The 16,271-nt window shown below is 33.8% G+C and overlaps 1 protein-coding gene across 16 annotated transcripts in view; it reads left to right on the plus strand.

The window, feature by feature from the left end:
* The window catches only part of PPIP5K2 (diphosphoinositol pentakisphosphate kinase 2), a 128,038-nt gene extending 118,596 nt beyond the window's left edge, over positions 1 to 9,442 (plus strand). For 15 of the 16 annotated variants that reach the window (XM_037802261.1, XM_037802260.1, XM_037802263.1 and 12 more), the window contains one exon: positions 7,727 to 9,442. In XM_037802261.1, coding sequence (XP_037658189.1) covers positions 7,727 to 7,839 — 113 coding nt within the window. In that variant the 3' untranslated portion in view covers positions 7,840 to 9,442. Of the gene's footprint in view, positions 1 to 3,122; positions 3,229 to 7,726 lie in introns of all 16 variants that reach the window. The other variant, XM_037802265.1, reaches the window with a different exon arrangement.
* The last annotated feature ends 6,829 nt before the right edge of the window (positions 9,443 to 16,271 follow it).

The following is a 16,271-nucleotide window of genomic DNA, read 5'->3' on the forward strand; positions in this document are numbered from 1 at the left end:
TGATAGTGGGCATCCTTGTCTTGTTCTCTATCTTAGGGGGAAGGCTTTCAGCCTCTCACCATTGAGTACTATGCTGGTTATAGGTTTTTCATATATGCCCTTTATCATATTGAGGAAGGTTCCCTCAATTCCTACCTTTTGAAGTGTTTTTATCAAAAAGGGTTGTTGAATTTTGTCAGATGCTTTTTCAGCATCTATTGAGATGATCATTTGATTTTTCCCTTTCAGTGTGTTAATATGTTGAACTACATTAATTTATTTACTTATGTTGAACCACCCTTGCATGCCAGGAATGAACCCCACTTGGTCTTGGTGTATAATTCTTTCAATATGCCTTTGGATTTGATTTGCAAGTATTTTGTTTAGGATTTTTGTGTCTATATTCATTAGGGAGTTTGGCCCATAGTTTTCCTTTTTTGTAGTATCTTTATCTGGTTTTGATATCAGAGTGATATTAGCTTCGTAAAATGAGTTAGGTAGTGTTCCTTTTCTTCAGTTTTTTGAAAGAGTTTGTGCAGGAATCATGTCAATTGTTTTTGGAAAGTTTGGTAAAATTCCCCTGTGAAGTCATCTGGCACTGGGTTTTATTTGTAGGTAGGTTTTTGATGACTGCTTGTATCTCTTTGCTTGTGTTTGGTTTGTTGAAGTCTTCTGTTTCTTCCTGGGTCAGTCTAGGTTGTTCATGTGTTTCCAGGAAATTGCCCATTTCCTCTAAATTGTCTAGCTTGTTGGCATACAGTTGTTCATAGTATCCTCTTATTTTATTTTTTATTTCTTTAGGATCCGTATTAATTATCCCCTTCTCATTTCTGATTCTGTTTATTTGGGTCTTCTCTCTTTTTGACTTTGTCAGTCTAGTTAAGGGTCTGTCAGTCTTGTTGATCTTCTCGAAGAACCAACTTTTGGTTTTATTTATTCTCTCTATTGTTTTTTGTTTGGTTGGTTGGTTCTCCAGCTCATTTATTTCTACTTTAATCTAATTTCTTTTCTTCTACTCACTTTAGAGTTAGTTTGCTGAACATTCTCCATCCTCTTCAATTGTTCAGTTAGGTCTTTGGTTTTAGCTCTTTCTTGCTTTTTGATATATGCATTTAGAGCTATAAATTTCCCTCTCAACACTGCCTTCACTGCATCCCACGTTTTGATATATTGTGTTCTTGTTTTCATTTGTCTGTAGATATTTACCAGTTTCTTTTGCTGTTTCTTCTTTGACTCACTGGTTGTTTAATCTCCATATATTTGTGAAAGATCTAGTTCCTTGATGGTTATTGATTTCTCGTTGTATTTCATTATGGTCAGAGAATGTGCTTTGAATAATTTGTCTTTTTAAATTTATTAAGACTTGTTTTGTGCCTCAGCATATGTTCTATATCTGGAGAACATTCCATGGGCACTAGAGAAGAATGTATATCCTGGTACTTTGGGATGTAATGTCTATGTATGTCTGTTAAGTCTAATTCATTTATCATATTTTTTAGGTTCTCAATTTCCTTATTGATCCTCTATCTAGTTGTTCTATCTATAAAAGAGAATGCTGTGTTGAAGTCTCCCACTATTATTGTAAACGTGTCTATTGCTCACTTCAGTTTAACCAATGTTTGTCTCATGTATTTGGAGTGTCTTGATTGGGTCCATAAACATCTATGATTGTTATTTCTTCTTTGTGACTTGTTCCTTTTACTAATATATAATGTCCTTGACATCTTTGCATTTAAAGTCTATTTTGTCCAGTATTAGTTATAGCTACCCCAGCTTTCTTTTGGTTGCAGTTTAAATAGAAGATTTTTTTCCATCCTTTCACTTTCAGTCTCTCTGTGTTGCAGGGTCTAAGATGAGTCTCTTGTAAACAGCATATTGATGGGTCATACTTTTTAATCCATTCTACCAGTCTGTATCTTTTAATTGGAGGGTTTAATTCATTCACATTTGAACTTATTACTGTGAAGGGAGTTCTTGATCCAGCCATCTTACCCTCTGGTTTTTAGTTGTTTGATCTATTATTTTTTTCCCTCTCTCTTTTTCCTTTAAGTTACCCTTACTAATACTCTTCAGTTCTGTGCTCTTCTCCAGACCTCTCTCTCCTTTCTTTTTTTCTCAGCTGGAAGAGATCCTTTTAGCATTTCTTGCAGGGCAGATTTCTTGTTAATAAATTCTCTCAGCACTTGTCTGTGAAAATTTTAAACTCTCCCTCAATTTTGAAGGAGTGCTTTGCTGGCTGGCAATTTTTCTCTTTCAGAATCTTAAGTATGTCATACCAGTGTTTGTTCTCCCACATTTTTTCTACACTAATTTGAGAACTATCTTCTTTTGTTTTTCTGTTGAGCCTGCCATGTCATTTTATAAGAAATTATTTTTCCTCTTTCCTCTTTTCTACTCTCTTCACACTCAGTCTGATGATATTACCACCAAATTCAAGTATCTTTTCTCAGCATTTTTTATTTTACTTTTTGGCACATTTTATTCTGTGGTTGATCCTTCCAGAAATGACCTCACTCTGGCTTCCAGGATGCTAGTCTAACTTGATGTTCTTCTCATTACTCTAATTCTTCTACTTTTCTTGTTTTATTTTCCTCCTTTTTTCCTACTTACCTACTCCAGACAGGGATATTCTACTCTGTTCTTTTTTCTTACTGTATCCATTTTTCCTCAGAGAATTCCATATATTTCCACAGCTTTGACTATAACCTTGATAGAAATGTCTTCCTTTTTTCCCCTCCTTTTAGTAACTCTGCTACTTATTAGCTATATGATTTTGGGCAACCTCTTAACTCTCTGACCCTCTATTTCGTATTCACAAAATCAGGATAATTGCACCTCCTTTATAGGGTTGTCAGAGATGAATGCAATAGCATATATAAAATATTTTGCACACATAGTAAATGCTCACTAAATGTTAGATGGTATTGTTGTTATGCTATAGCTAAATTGTTCTTTTCACTTTTCCCCAAATAAATCACTGTAGCACTCAGGTCATTTTTTTCTCCTAAAATGTTCTTCCTTTCACCTCCTGCCCTTCAAACACCAACCCACCCACCACCATTGATGATGCATTTATGATTATCAAAACAATAATTCTTATTTCACTCTGTACTACTAATTTAATTTATAATATTTGATTATAGCTCTCTCAGATTACCAAACCTTGTACAAGAGGGGCAGTAACTTGAATAAGTTTGAACCATACACATCCTAAATAATCAGTATATGAAACTACAGACAACTGAATAAGTAAGTATCTTAATTAAATGTAAGTCATGGTGGTGCATTTCACATACAATCCAAAGCTAACATTTGTATAGTTCTTTATACTACAGAGTACTTTTCTATTAATTCTCATAGTTCTTACCATAGCCTTCAGAGGTTAATACATTCACATGGATTACGGATGAAGAAGGAGCAGAAAGATTGTGACTTCTCTCAGTTCATATAAGTAGTAGTCAGTAGACCCAGGATATGAATGCTCATTGAATCACAGTACACTCTTATATTCGACATATTAGAATAGTAATAATTATTTTATGCACATTTTTTAAATAATAAAGTTCAAATGATATTATATTTGACATTTCAAATATTAAAGTAACCTTGCGGTCCTAGGATCCATGAAGGATATTAGCCTGTGTTTTCTTTTTTGTAATATTTTTTTCAGGCTTTGATATCAGTATAACATTGGCCTAAAAATTATTTGGGAAGTATTTCCTCCTCTTCTGTTTCCTGAATGAGTGTTTGTAAGATTGTTGATATTTCTTCCTCAAATGTTTAGAACAATTAGCCAGTGAAACCATCTGGACCTGGAGTTTTCCTAATGGGAAGGTTTTGTTAATGAATTGTTATCTAAGTTTAAATTTGTTGTCTATTATCCTTTCATAATGTGTGTGATAATCTTTGCCATTCATGAAATTGGTATTTTGTGTTCTCTTTTTTTTCTTAATCATTCTCATTAGTTATTTATCAATTTTGTTCGTCCTTTCAAAGAGACTTTTGGCTTTGTTTTTATGTTTTATATTTCATTGATTTCTGCTCTTTATCATTTTCTTCCTTCTGTGTACTTTGGGTTTACTTTATCCTCTTAAATTATTGATTGTTGGACATTTCTTCTCTTAAATAAACTGTTAAATCTGTAACTTTCCTTCTAAGCATTTCTTTAGCTGCATATCACAAAATTTGTTTTATTTTTGTTATTATGTAGTTAAAAACATTTTCTGATTTATCTTCTGATTTTTTTCTTTGAGTTGTGACATACTTAGGAGCATATTAGTTAATTTCAAAATATTTGGGGTTTTTTTAGATATCTTATTGTTTACTAATTTGTTTAATTTCATTGTGATTATAAAAAATACACTGTATCATTTCAATTCCTTTAAATTTGAGACTTGTTTTAACCTAACATTTAGTCCAGGTTGAATGTACCTTGTGTACGAGAAAAGAATGTTTATTCTATAGTTCATGAGTGTCATGTTCTATTAGTATCTATTAGGTAGTGGTGATTGATAATGTTATTCATATTTTCTGTCTTTATTTTTCTACTGGTTCTATCAATTATTTAGAGATGAGTTTTACACTTAAAACTGTGGAATTGTCTATTTCTCCCTTTAATTCTGCCAGTTTTTACTTTGTGTGTTTTGAAACTCTGTTATTAGGTGCATACATATTTGATTATTTTGTCTTCTTAATGTGCTGACCCATTTATTAGGAAATTTCTGTCTTGATTTGTAATAATACCTTGTCTTAAAGTATATTTTTCCTGATGTGAATATAGTGACTGCAACTTTGTTATGCTTACTTTATTCATGATATAGTCTTTTCCATCCTTTACATTCAGCTGGTCTGTGTCTTTCTATTTAAACAAGATTTTTTTGTAGTATATTTTTGTAGTTTTTTTAAAAAGCCGTTGAATAATTATCAATATTGGTCAGGGTAAGTCTACTATTTTATTTTCTTTTATGTTTTTTCCCTCTGATTATTGTTCTGTTTCTTCCTTCCTGCCTTATTTTATATTAATTCCACATTTTTTATAATTTCATTTTAATTATTTATTGGCTCTTTAGCTATACCTCTTTGCAGTATTTTTTAGTGGTTATTTTAAATGTACATCCCTAACTTTTTAGTCTACTTAGAGTTAATTTGTATCGCTTTAAGTAAAATATAGAAATCTTGGAACCATATAAGTTCATTTCATTTCTGCTTCTCCCATCCTGTACACAGTTATCCATATGTATTTTTTATTATAAGCACTACACTATGTTATGATTTTTACTTAAACAGTCATGTGCATTTTATAGAAATTAAGAGGAGAAGAAAATCTTCTATTTATCTACATATTTGCCACTTTTGATGCTCTTCATTCCTTTCTGGAAGTGTGTTTTTCCATCTGGTTTCATTTTCTTTCAACCTGAAGCTTTTTAGCATTTCTTGTACTGCAGATCTGGCAACAAATTATTTTCATTGTATTTTATCTGTAGAATATCTTTATTTCACCTTGAAGGATAATGTCACTGGACATCAAATTCTGGGTTGAAATTTTTTTCTTTCAGCACTTTAAAAATGTTGTTCTGTGGTCTTCGAGCTTCCATCATTTCTCTTGAGAAGTCAGAAGTTATTTTAATTGTTCCCATAAATGCAATGGGTTATTTTTTATGTCCCCACTTTCAGTGTTTTCTTTTTCTTTTTGTTTTTTAGCAGTTGGACTGTGATGTGCTTAGGTCTGTTTTCCTGTTGTGGTTTTTTTGTTCGTGTTCTTGTTTTGGTAATAATTCTGGTTAATGTTCACTCTTACTGGTTGATGTTCACTCTTACCTGTCATGTCCATTCTCCTGTTAAACCTATCCAGTATATTTTAATTTCAAATGTTTTAGTTTTTAGCTCTGGACATTACATTTGTTTCTTCTTTATAATTTCCTTTTTTTTTTCCTGCAAAAATCTTTTTCATCAATTATAAGTATTTTTTCCTTTGTCCCTAAGCATAGTTATAATAGCTTCTTTAAAATCCTTATCTGTTAATCTGGCTCATCTCAGGAGTGATCTTGGTTGATTGACCCATTTATTAATAAGAAAGATATGCTTTCCTGTTTCTTCATATATCAAGTAATTTGGGGTTGTATCCTGTACATTGTGAACAACATGGTGTAGAAACTATGGATTCTGTTATTTCTATGTTCCTCCAAAGAGTATCCATTTATTTTATATTTATATTTTTTATTGTGAACTTTATCATAAATACGTAACAGGGATAACTTTCAAAGTATGATTTCACAAGTTGTTAGCAAATTTCAAAGAATGTCATAGGTCACAGTTCCACAACTTCAGCCATTTCCATTATTGTAAAATATAATATACACACAGAATGGTGTCAGCTCTCGATGTACAGCTCAGCAAGCAGTTATATAGGTGATTTCAAAAATTGTTATGGGTTACAGTTCCAGTCTCAGTCCCTTCCCTATTATGCAATACAAGGTATATACAAAAAGGTGAAGACCTTCAAGGCACAATTCAATGGGCAGCTATATAGCAATTCCAAAAGATCTGTAGGCTAAAGTTCCATGTCATTTACCTCCTTAAAGCCCTTCCAACACCCAGCATCCAAAAATAAATATATATAATTATATAAAGTTTCAGCATTCGTAGACCTTTGTTAAATCTTGTTTGTTGCTACCCCTTCCTCTCACTTAATTTCTTTATCTTCATGGGTGTCTAGGCAGTGAGCACCCTAACTTGTTCATATTAAAGGGGGTGTTAACAGTATTGGGAAGGGGGCTGCATCTGATTGTTGATCTTAAAGAGGCTGTTGCCTCTGGGTTTTAGGACTTACCTGGTATAGGAACACTCTCTGGATTTAAGTTTCTGAAAGATAAAACTTCGTGAGTGAACCTTTTGTAGAAACTTATGTAGGGACCTAGGTATTTGGGAACTTTTGCTAAGGCCATGGCATACTGTGGCCATTTGGTATTTTATATATATTTTTAAGCAGAGGTTAACCTTGGCTGAACTCAGACTAGAAAACTGTGTCCCTTGAAGTGGCAAGCAGTTCAAATTTCAGTTCATTTTTAGCCTTAGCTGGGCTGCTTTGACTTTGCTCTGCTCATAGCATAGATTTGATCAGGGCCTATACAAAGAATTGGAACTCTCCTTTGTCAGATTTCCTACATCTCTCTCCAGCAGCAGCAGTTGCCTCAATTCCCTCCTTCTGGTTCTTCAAGCCAGAAAGTCTAGGTGTTGGAGTTTTAGCCATTCCACATGGTACATACTGGGGTCTCTCCTCAGCTGAAAACTGTAAAACAGTAGAAACTTATGTTTCCTTCTTCCAAGTGTCAGTTCTTCTCCAGTATCTACCTGCTTTTGTTCATTCTTCAGTGTCTTTAGTTAGTTGTTTTTAATGTTTTACTCAGAGATTATACTTACTATCTGCAGGAGGATTGGTCTGATAAGAACTGACGCATAATAAGTAGCAGTTTAAAACCATGGGAATGAATTCTTTTCCCAGAAAGAATGTAGAATGAAAAGAAATTTGTTTTGTGAATGTAGCCCATTAACATTATTTTTCTATGTTAGTGTTGAATTCTAAAACATAAAAGGTTAAATATGCTATATTAAATGTTTGTAAGATTTCATTCACATCATAATTATAATGAGAATTATTTTGTCACCCAGCAGTAGTATTTGAATTGCTTGTGAAAATCTAAACAGCAGTTTTTCTTTCTTTTCTTTTCTTTTTTTTTTTTTGGTATAGCCACCAGTGGACATTCTAGTGCAGTTGTTCCTAACACCTCATCTCGGAAAAAGAGTGTAACTAGCAAAACAGAAGTATATGAACACAAAAAATCCTCTGGGAAGAAGAAATGAAATCTTAGCAGAAGCTAGAGCTTCTTATACTTATAAAAATCACGTGTTCAATAGAAAAAGACCCATAATAAACCTTGATTGAAAATTATCAAAGCAAGTAATTTATGTTTCTCCTTATACATCTGTGTATTCTTTCAAAAACATCTAGATGATTCTTTGTATATATTTACATAAGGAACTTTAGTCATGATCTAGAAATGTTTAAAACAATGTTTATTAGCATTTCATGAGTCACATAACTGACGATGATAAAGCTCTGCCATTTTTCCTGTCATATATACTTGTGTTTGTGGTAAAGGAACCTAAACCCAGCTGACCTGTGACAATGTCACAGTGGTAATGCTGCTTTCCAAAGGGTCTGATGAGTTCCCTGTGTACACACTTCTCTTCCCATGGGATTGCATCTTGCTTTAAAAACATTTGACTTGTGTTGAAATTTGACAGCCAGAATATCATACTGGAGATTTTTTTTTTATTAAAGTGTGTTTCCAAAGAGATGTCATTGACCATTTGGATTACAGCTTTTTTCACCCCAGTTGTTAAAATGACATATATGCTGCAATATTTAATAACTGGAGTATTGGTGTATGGGATATTTTTTCAATCTGTGCTTTGAATTTTTTTATTATGTGTTATTTAAAATATTACATTTATAGCCAGGATACCTACACCTTTGTGCATTTAAATTTGCATATTAATTTTTAGAAAATATTTCTTTTTATATTACCTTATAGGAGGTGCTTTGTTGATCAGGAAGATTTTTGCTTCATATATTGGCAAGTAAAACACCTTTTGAATTTCTTTTTGAAAGAGATGATTGAAAAATTTGTAAATGTTACACATATTTTCAGAGTTCTTTTTAAATCTAAAGAACTCAGTTCAATGTTAGAAGAGTATCTGAATTCTATAGTTATTAGGTTTTACATATAGCTTCTGTGTTTACCATTTCCATTCTTATCTCTAATTATCAGTTGATCTCAGGAAGTTAGAAGATTGAGCATTTTAAATAACTGGCTCTTGCCAAATGGTTAGATTTTGAAGGGAAATTGAGATCAGTGTGTTATGATTTTATCATTGATGTGGAAAACGTTTTATTATCCTTGGTGCTTTTTCTCCTGATGCACAAATAATTATGAACCACTTGAAATGACTTAAACTGTAAACCAAACAGTGCAACCTGATAAATACTTCATGCATTGCAAATTAGATAATATAAATTACCACAGCTTTAGCTTGAAGTTTATGTTTGGAAAATAAATGAATTGTCTTGGTACAAATACAACTATTGTAATTCTTCAAAACAAACTACTAACTTTAAATCATTATATATGAACTGACCTTTAGAAAATAAGGATATTACATGTTAGTTGTTGTAAACGGTACCATATACAAAAGTCACAAATACATGCAATTATATAAGCTCATATATTCACATGTATGTAAATGTATTATCTGTAGACATGTCTTGTAAACAACTGAATGTACCTACATTTTCTGTTTGTGAAAATGTGATTAATATGTTTATTGTGGGAGTGAGAAAACTACTTTTATTTTTTAAGTGGAGCTGAATTAAAATATCAGTGTTTCCAGAATCAGAGATTGACTTAAATAAGTTATTTTGTCTTTCTGTTCTTTGATGATGTCTTTACTTTTAGCTTTTAAAGAAGAATGAGAAAACCAATTTTAATATTAAATAGTGCTATCTTAAATATTGAATCAGATTTCTTATTATTGGCCATACACATAGCAATCTATTACTTTCCATAGAAATTAACTAAAAACTACAGTATAACTCATTTTTTCCATTGTTTTACAAAGACTATGACTTCACTGTATTCACTAAGCTCACTAGTATTGCTGTATAAACTGGGCAGTGTTATTGCAGGAATCTTAGAATAATTTTCACAAAAACATTGTTTTCTTTATCAGAGCAAGAAATTTTAGTTGTCCTTATATAGCAGATGCTTGATTTAAGCATCTGATTCTGATTTGATTCTGTCCCCCAGAAAGTTGTGGGTTTTTTCTGGATGTAAGTACTAGAAGATATTTCTTCTTGTAGCCTAATCCTCCAGCAAAGAGGTGAGAAAGCCCAGACTGAAGAAATGTAAGTGGCCCAGTCACCGTGAGATGCTAGATTCATAGTGCGTTTTTCAACCTCTTCACCCTTAAAAACCCTACAGCTGAGCTCAGACCTAATTTTGCCCTTGAAGTGTAGTGCTGACAGATTCTGTTGCACTGGTTCTAATAAGTTACACAGTCGATTCTCTACTATTAACAAGTGTTTGGGGGGTGTTATACCAAGCTTAGATTGAGGACAAAAGTGTGCCATGTTGCTTCTGAGAAGAAATGGGAATCAGAAGGGAGTCATTAAAGTAATAGAGAACATGTGGAAGTTTGCTTAGTGTATACATAGAACAAGTTACAAATTCCCAAGGGAAAGAACAGCATGGACATAGGAAAAGTAATAACAAAGTAAATGTCAATAATATGAAGAAAATTTTCTTTAGATCAAAAGTATCCACAGTGTGCCTACCTTAGGAATCCTAGACAGTTTCCTTGTGGATTTCTGAATTCCATGGAGAAGGAACACAAAGCTTCAGGAAAAACAAAACAGCTTACCTACAAAGGAAATATAATTAAATGGGCATTAGAATTCTTAAGTGATGATCATTGCCACAAGTGACAGGGTGGGGCCATGTCTTTAGTTTCCTTTAGCCATAATTTCCATCACCACAATCATGTATAAACTTACAGTCTTTATAAAATCTGTCATATGAAAATGTTCATGATAAATTCCTTACCCTCCAGCCAGCCTAAGAAATCCTAAATAAAAATGACCAACATTCTGTTTCATCAGTTATAAGAAACATTTTTCATATTTTTACATTCTTGAAATTGGAGTGTATATTAAAATCATTGCATGTCATAGTTTATTCTTTCCTTTTCTTGGTGTATTAATTAAATAATGTGCATCTTATACTTGATGGTTTCTTAGATTCATTAATATGTGGTGTGTGAAAATAGGGTGACTGCTATTTTCATAAAGCATCATGTCCCCTAGCTTTCCTTTCCAACTACATTGTTCTCGTAAGCTGCTCCTGTTTAGAAATGTTTAGTTAAATCAACGGAACAGAATTAGAAAACAGAGTACTTTCAATTTCTAGTTTATACATGTATGCCTGTTCTGGGATTTAATTTTACCCTACTTAGAAACTAATAAATTAACCTATTAACTGATTTCATGGGTGCTGGCAGAAGACATGACACAACAAGTACCATGAGCATCGGCATATTTGCATTGGTTTCCCTGAACCCCAAGTCTCTCAGGGGTGATGTTATATACCTTGATGGATTTGTATTCCAGATGAGGAAGGCTCACTTGGGGAATCCTCTCCTTTTACAGCATGCAGCAAGCAAGCCACTTACTTTTGTTCCCAATTGTTACTGTGGCATATATGATGCAATATTTAATAACTGGAGTATTGGTATATGGGAGTGAGCATTACCTCATCTTTCAAGGTTGCCAGCTGCATAAAAAACCTGTGAAACATCCCAGGTAAGAGTGGTGAGACCTTGCAGTCAGACACACCCAGCAAGTATATAGGAACTGAAGTGGTCCAAGGAGGACTTACTTCTACCAACAATGTGATGGGCTTCCTTTGCTAGAATTGTTACCTCATATATTTATTTTTTAAAATTTGGTTATCATAGAAAACTGCCATTTTAAATACAAGTAATTTTTTTGGTTTCTCTTGGAATCTTAAATTTATTTGACGCCCAATCTGAAATGACACTGTTTACCCATTTCTACTTCCTTCCCCTGCTTTGTTTTTCTATAATCTGAATTTACATATTTTTATTTCCTTGCTTGGCTTTGTTTTAGTTTGCTAATGCAAAAAGCCAGAAATGGATTGGCTTTTATAAAGGGGGTTTATTTGGTTACGGAATTACAGTCTTAAGGCCATCAAGTGTCCAAGGTAACGCATCAACAATCGGGTACCTTCATTGGAAGATGGCCAATGGCATCAGGAAAACCTCTGTTAGCTGCAAAAGCACGTGGCCGGTGTCTGCTCCAAGTTCTGGTTTCAAAATGGCTTTCTCCTGGGATGTTCCTGTCTAGGCTTCAGCTCCTCAAAAATGTCACTCTTAGTTGCTCTCGGGGCGTTTGTCCTCTCTTAGCTTCTCTGGAGCAAGAGTCTACTTTCAATGGCCATTTTCAAACTGTCTCTCATCTGCAGCTACTCTCTCAGCTTCTGTGCATTCTTCAAAGTGTCCCTCTTGGCTGTAGCTCGTATTCAAAATGTCACTCTCAGCTGCACTGAGTTCCTTCTGTTTGTCAGCTCATTTATATGGCTGCAGTGATTTAATTTAGACCCTCCCTGAATGGGTGGGGTAACACCTTCATGGAAATTATCCAATCAGAGTCATCACCCACAGTTGGGTGGGGCGCATCGCCATGGAAACAAAGAACTACAATTTAATCAACACTGATACCTCTGCCCACACAAGATTGCATCAAAGAATATGGCTTTTTCTGGGGGACGTAATACATTCAAACTGGCGCAGACTTATTCATCTCTGAATCTCTAGAACAAAGGATAGTAGGAATTCAGTACATACTTGGTAAATGAAGGAATTCAGTTTTGAAGACAGACTACTTAAATTAGGGGTAATCATTAACGTGTCCTTTGATTAATGCAGAGGTAAAGACAAGATCTTATTTTAAATTGGGAAGTTTGGGGAAAATGAGCTGATAGCTGTGTAATGATAAAAAGGAGCACATCTTTCTTTTTTTATGTACTATAACATCATCATATCCACCTGTCCACGATGCTTCTTGCTTGTCATTCAGGCATAGTTTCACCTGAAGAATTTGTAACTTAAGGACTAAATTATAAAGTTAACCTGCACCAACATTTCTTATGTAATAATAAAGGAAAAGGAGGAGAGGAAGAAAAATAAATGTACAAAAATAAATATTCAACTCATTTATATGTGTGTGTGTATATATATATACATGTGTATGTAAATATACAACTCATATAAAAATAAATATATAAATACACACATATCAGAGTTGTTTACATGGAGCATTGGTGGATATTTGTAACTTCCTTTTTCTATTACCCATTCCATGTTTAATTTGCCCTCTGATGGTTAAGGTTCATTATTTGGTGGAGTGAAACAAACATTCATTCCTGAAAGATTTGAAAGCTCAGTGAACCTGACATTTTTTGGTTGCTATGATTTTCCATTAAATTTTACTACTGACCATGGGAGTAATACGAGGTATCCCAAAGAATTCTCCAAGCTCCAGATATAGTTCTCCTTTTCCCCCATTGTGTAGCCACAACTCAGTTTCCCCTCAATAATCAGGATCATTCACCCTTGCCAATAAAGTAATCTCTTTCTTTGCTTATTGGTTCAGTGTCATGAGAAGTACAAAATGTCCAGGCAGCAACCACAACTTCCAATTCAGTGGAACCATTTTGGGTCCCTTGGTAGAAATTTTCCTCCCTTGGAAACTAAGACCTCCAAAACAACACAACTCCATGATGTGTGAACAAGAAGAAAAAAAATCTTGTGGGATATTCGGTGTAATAGCAAGAAGAGCTAGTCCCACTTCCACCCTTTGATTCTAGGACCTGTGTGTTCTGGATATGAGAGAAACGGCATCATATATTTGTTAAGGATTTAGAGCATATTCTGTAAGACAATCCCAATCTTTCAGTAAATTCCAATTGTCTCCCAACTAGTGCTGTAGACCATTTGCTTTTCTATTAGGTCAGCTGTTTTTGGAAAATGAGGTAAATAGTAAAATCATAGCCTATTGCTGCATGGGCATAGCCTATTGCTGCACTTTTTTCTGTGAAATAAGATCCTTGGTTAGAAGGAATATTGTGCAGAATACCCTGAGTGTGAATAAAGCATTTCATGAATGTCCATGGATTGTGAGATTAACAGAAGAATTATGGGCAGGGAAATCAAATCTATATTTAAAAACACGGGTTGGATAGAGGAAGGGGGTTTTGGTACAATAAAACCTTATCACAATTGTGAGAAAAACATGGGCATCTTTTGGGGTTGTTCAAAGAAGACCCACTAGAGCAAACAATTGTGATGTGTAAAAGTTACACATACAAAGGAAATGTGGCAAGTTACAGAAGTACAAACTAAGGATAAGGAGTTTCATTCTACAGAAAAAAAAAGATTTCCTATTTCAATAAAAAGGGGGGTGGTGATATATATACCTTTATTGCAGTATAATTATATACTGTTAAATTTTTATGCTGTATGTGTGCAATTAATTCACCACAATCCAGTTTTAGAACATTTCCATCACCCCAAAAAGTTCCTATGCCCATTTATAGCAAATCTCCACTCCCACTCTTTTACATCTAACTCCTTTCACTTTGGATATTTTTGAAGTTCATTCATGTTGTAATATGTATGCATCAATAGTTTATTCCTTTTTAGTGCTGAATAGTATTCCATTGTATTATTATACTTCATTTTGTTTTTTTCATTCACCTTGAGAGACATTTGTATTGTTTCTAGGTTTGTCTGTTAGGAATAATGCTGCTATGAACAAGTCTTTTTATGAACAAATATTTTCACATCACATGAGTAGATACCTAAGAGTAGAATTTCTGTGTTAAATAATAAGTTTATGTTCAACCTTTTAAAAAACCTAAAAACCATTTTACACTCCTTCTAGCAATATGTGAAAGTTCTAGGTTTTCCACATCTTCAATATTTGTTATTGTCTGTCTTTTCTAATAGAACCATTATAGTGATGTGTAATGATATATCATTGTGGTTTAAATTTTTATTTTCCTAATGACTATGTTGAGCCCTTTTCATTCGCGTATTAGCTATTCGTAGATCTTCTTTGGTAAAATATCTATTTAAAATTTTATGTTTTTTATTTTTATTTTATTTTGAAATAAATTCAAAATTATAGGAACAGTTGCAAAAACAATACAAATCCCATACACAGAACTCCAGCATACCCTGACCCCCCTCCCCTGATACTCCAATCCACCAACTTTAACATGCTGTCACATGGCTGTCTTTCCCTCCCTCCCTCCCTCCCTTCCTCCCTTCCTCCCTTCCTCTCTCTGTATCTATCATCCATCATCTATTGCTCTGTCTTCTGAACATATGAGAGCTAGCTGCACACGTCCTTGAACAACCACTATAATTCACATATACAATTCCCATGAGCAAGAACATTCTTTTATGCAACCCCATTAAACGCAGCTAAGAAATACAAGACATTCAACATTCATACAAAGCTTATGTTCTATATTTCCTTTTTTTTTTTTCTCCTTATGTCTCAACTGTGTCCCTTTGAGCCTCCTGTCCTCCATTCTCAGATCCCATCCAGGCTCATCCTTGGCATTCAATTGTCATCTATTTAGACTTTTTTTTTTTTCTCAATTGTGGAAACATATTTACAGCCTAGATCTTCCCATTCCACCCCGTCCCTAGCATTCCATTAGTGGGATTAATCACATTTAGAATGTTGTAATGCTATCTCTTTCCCACCATCCATTACTAGAAATTTCCCTTCACCTCAAACAGCAACCGTACACTCATTTCTTAACTCCCCATTGCCCCTTCCCCCATTTCTCTTAACCATACTCTACTTTTCATCTCTATGGTCATATTCTCTGATAATTTCTTTGTGTTTACTGTGGGGCTTAAAATTAACCTCTTAAATCCATAACAATCCTGTTTTTCTTTGATACCAACTTAACTTCAATAGAACACATAAACTATGTACCTATACGCCTCCATTCCCCCACCTTTATATAGTTCTTGTCAAAAATTACGTATTTTACATTGAGTTCAAAACCACTGATTTGTCATTAGAGTTTGTGTATTTTATATCATGTAGGAAGTAAATAGTGGAGTTACAATTCAAAAATTATTGACTTCTATTTGTATTCCATTGTGGTCAGAGAATGTGCTTGGAATATATTCAATTTTTTTTTTTTAATTTATTGAGACTTTGTTTTATGTCCCAGCATATGGCCCATTCTGGAGAAAGATCCGTGATCACTAGAGAAAAATGAGTGTCCTGGTGATTTGGGATGTAAGGTTCCATATATGTCTATTAAAATTCTCTATATTTCTTTTTCCTTTCTTTGTTTCTCTGTCTGTAGGGCTCCCTTTAGTATCTTAAGTAGGGCAGGTCTTTTATTGGCAAACTCAGCATTAGTTTGTCTGTGAAAAATTTAATCTCTCCCTCAGATTTGAAGGAGAGTTTTGCTGGATAAAGTATTCTTGGTTGGAAATTTTTCTCTCTCAGAATTTTAAGTATGTCATGCCACTGCCTTCTCGCCTCTGTGGTGGCCACTGAGTAGTCACAACTTAGTCTTATGTTGTTTCCTTTGTATGTGGTAAACTGCTTTTCTTTTGCTGCT

Source organism: Choloepus didactylus, chromosome 13, assembly GCF_015220235.1.
Source record: "Choloepus didactylus isolate mChoDid1 chromosome 13, mChoDid1.pri, whole genome shotgun sequence".
In the NCBI taxonomy this organism is placed as follows: Eukaryota; Metazoa; Chordata; class Mammalia; order Pilosa; family Megalonychidae; genus Choloepus; species Choloepus didactylus.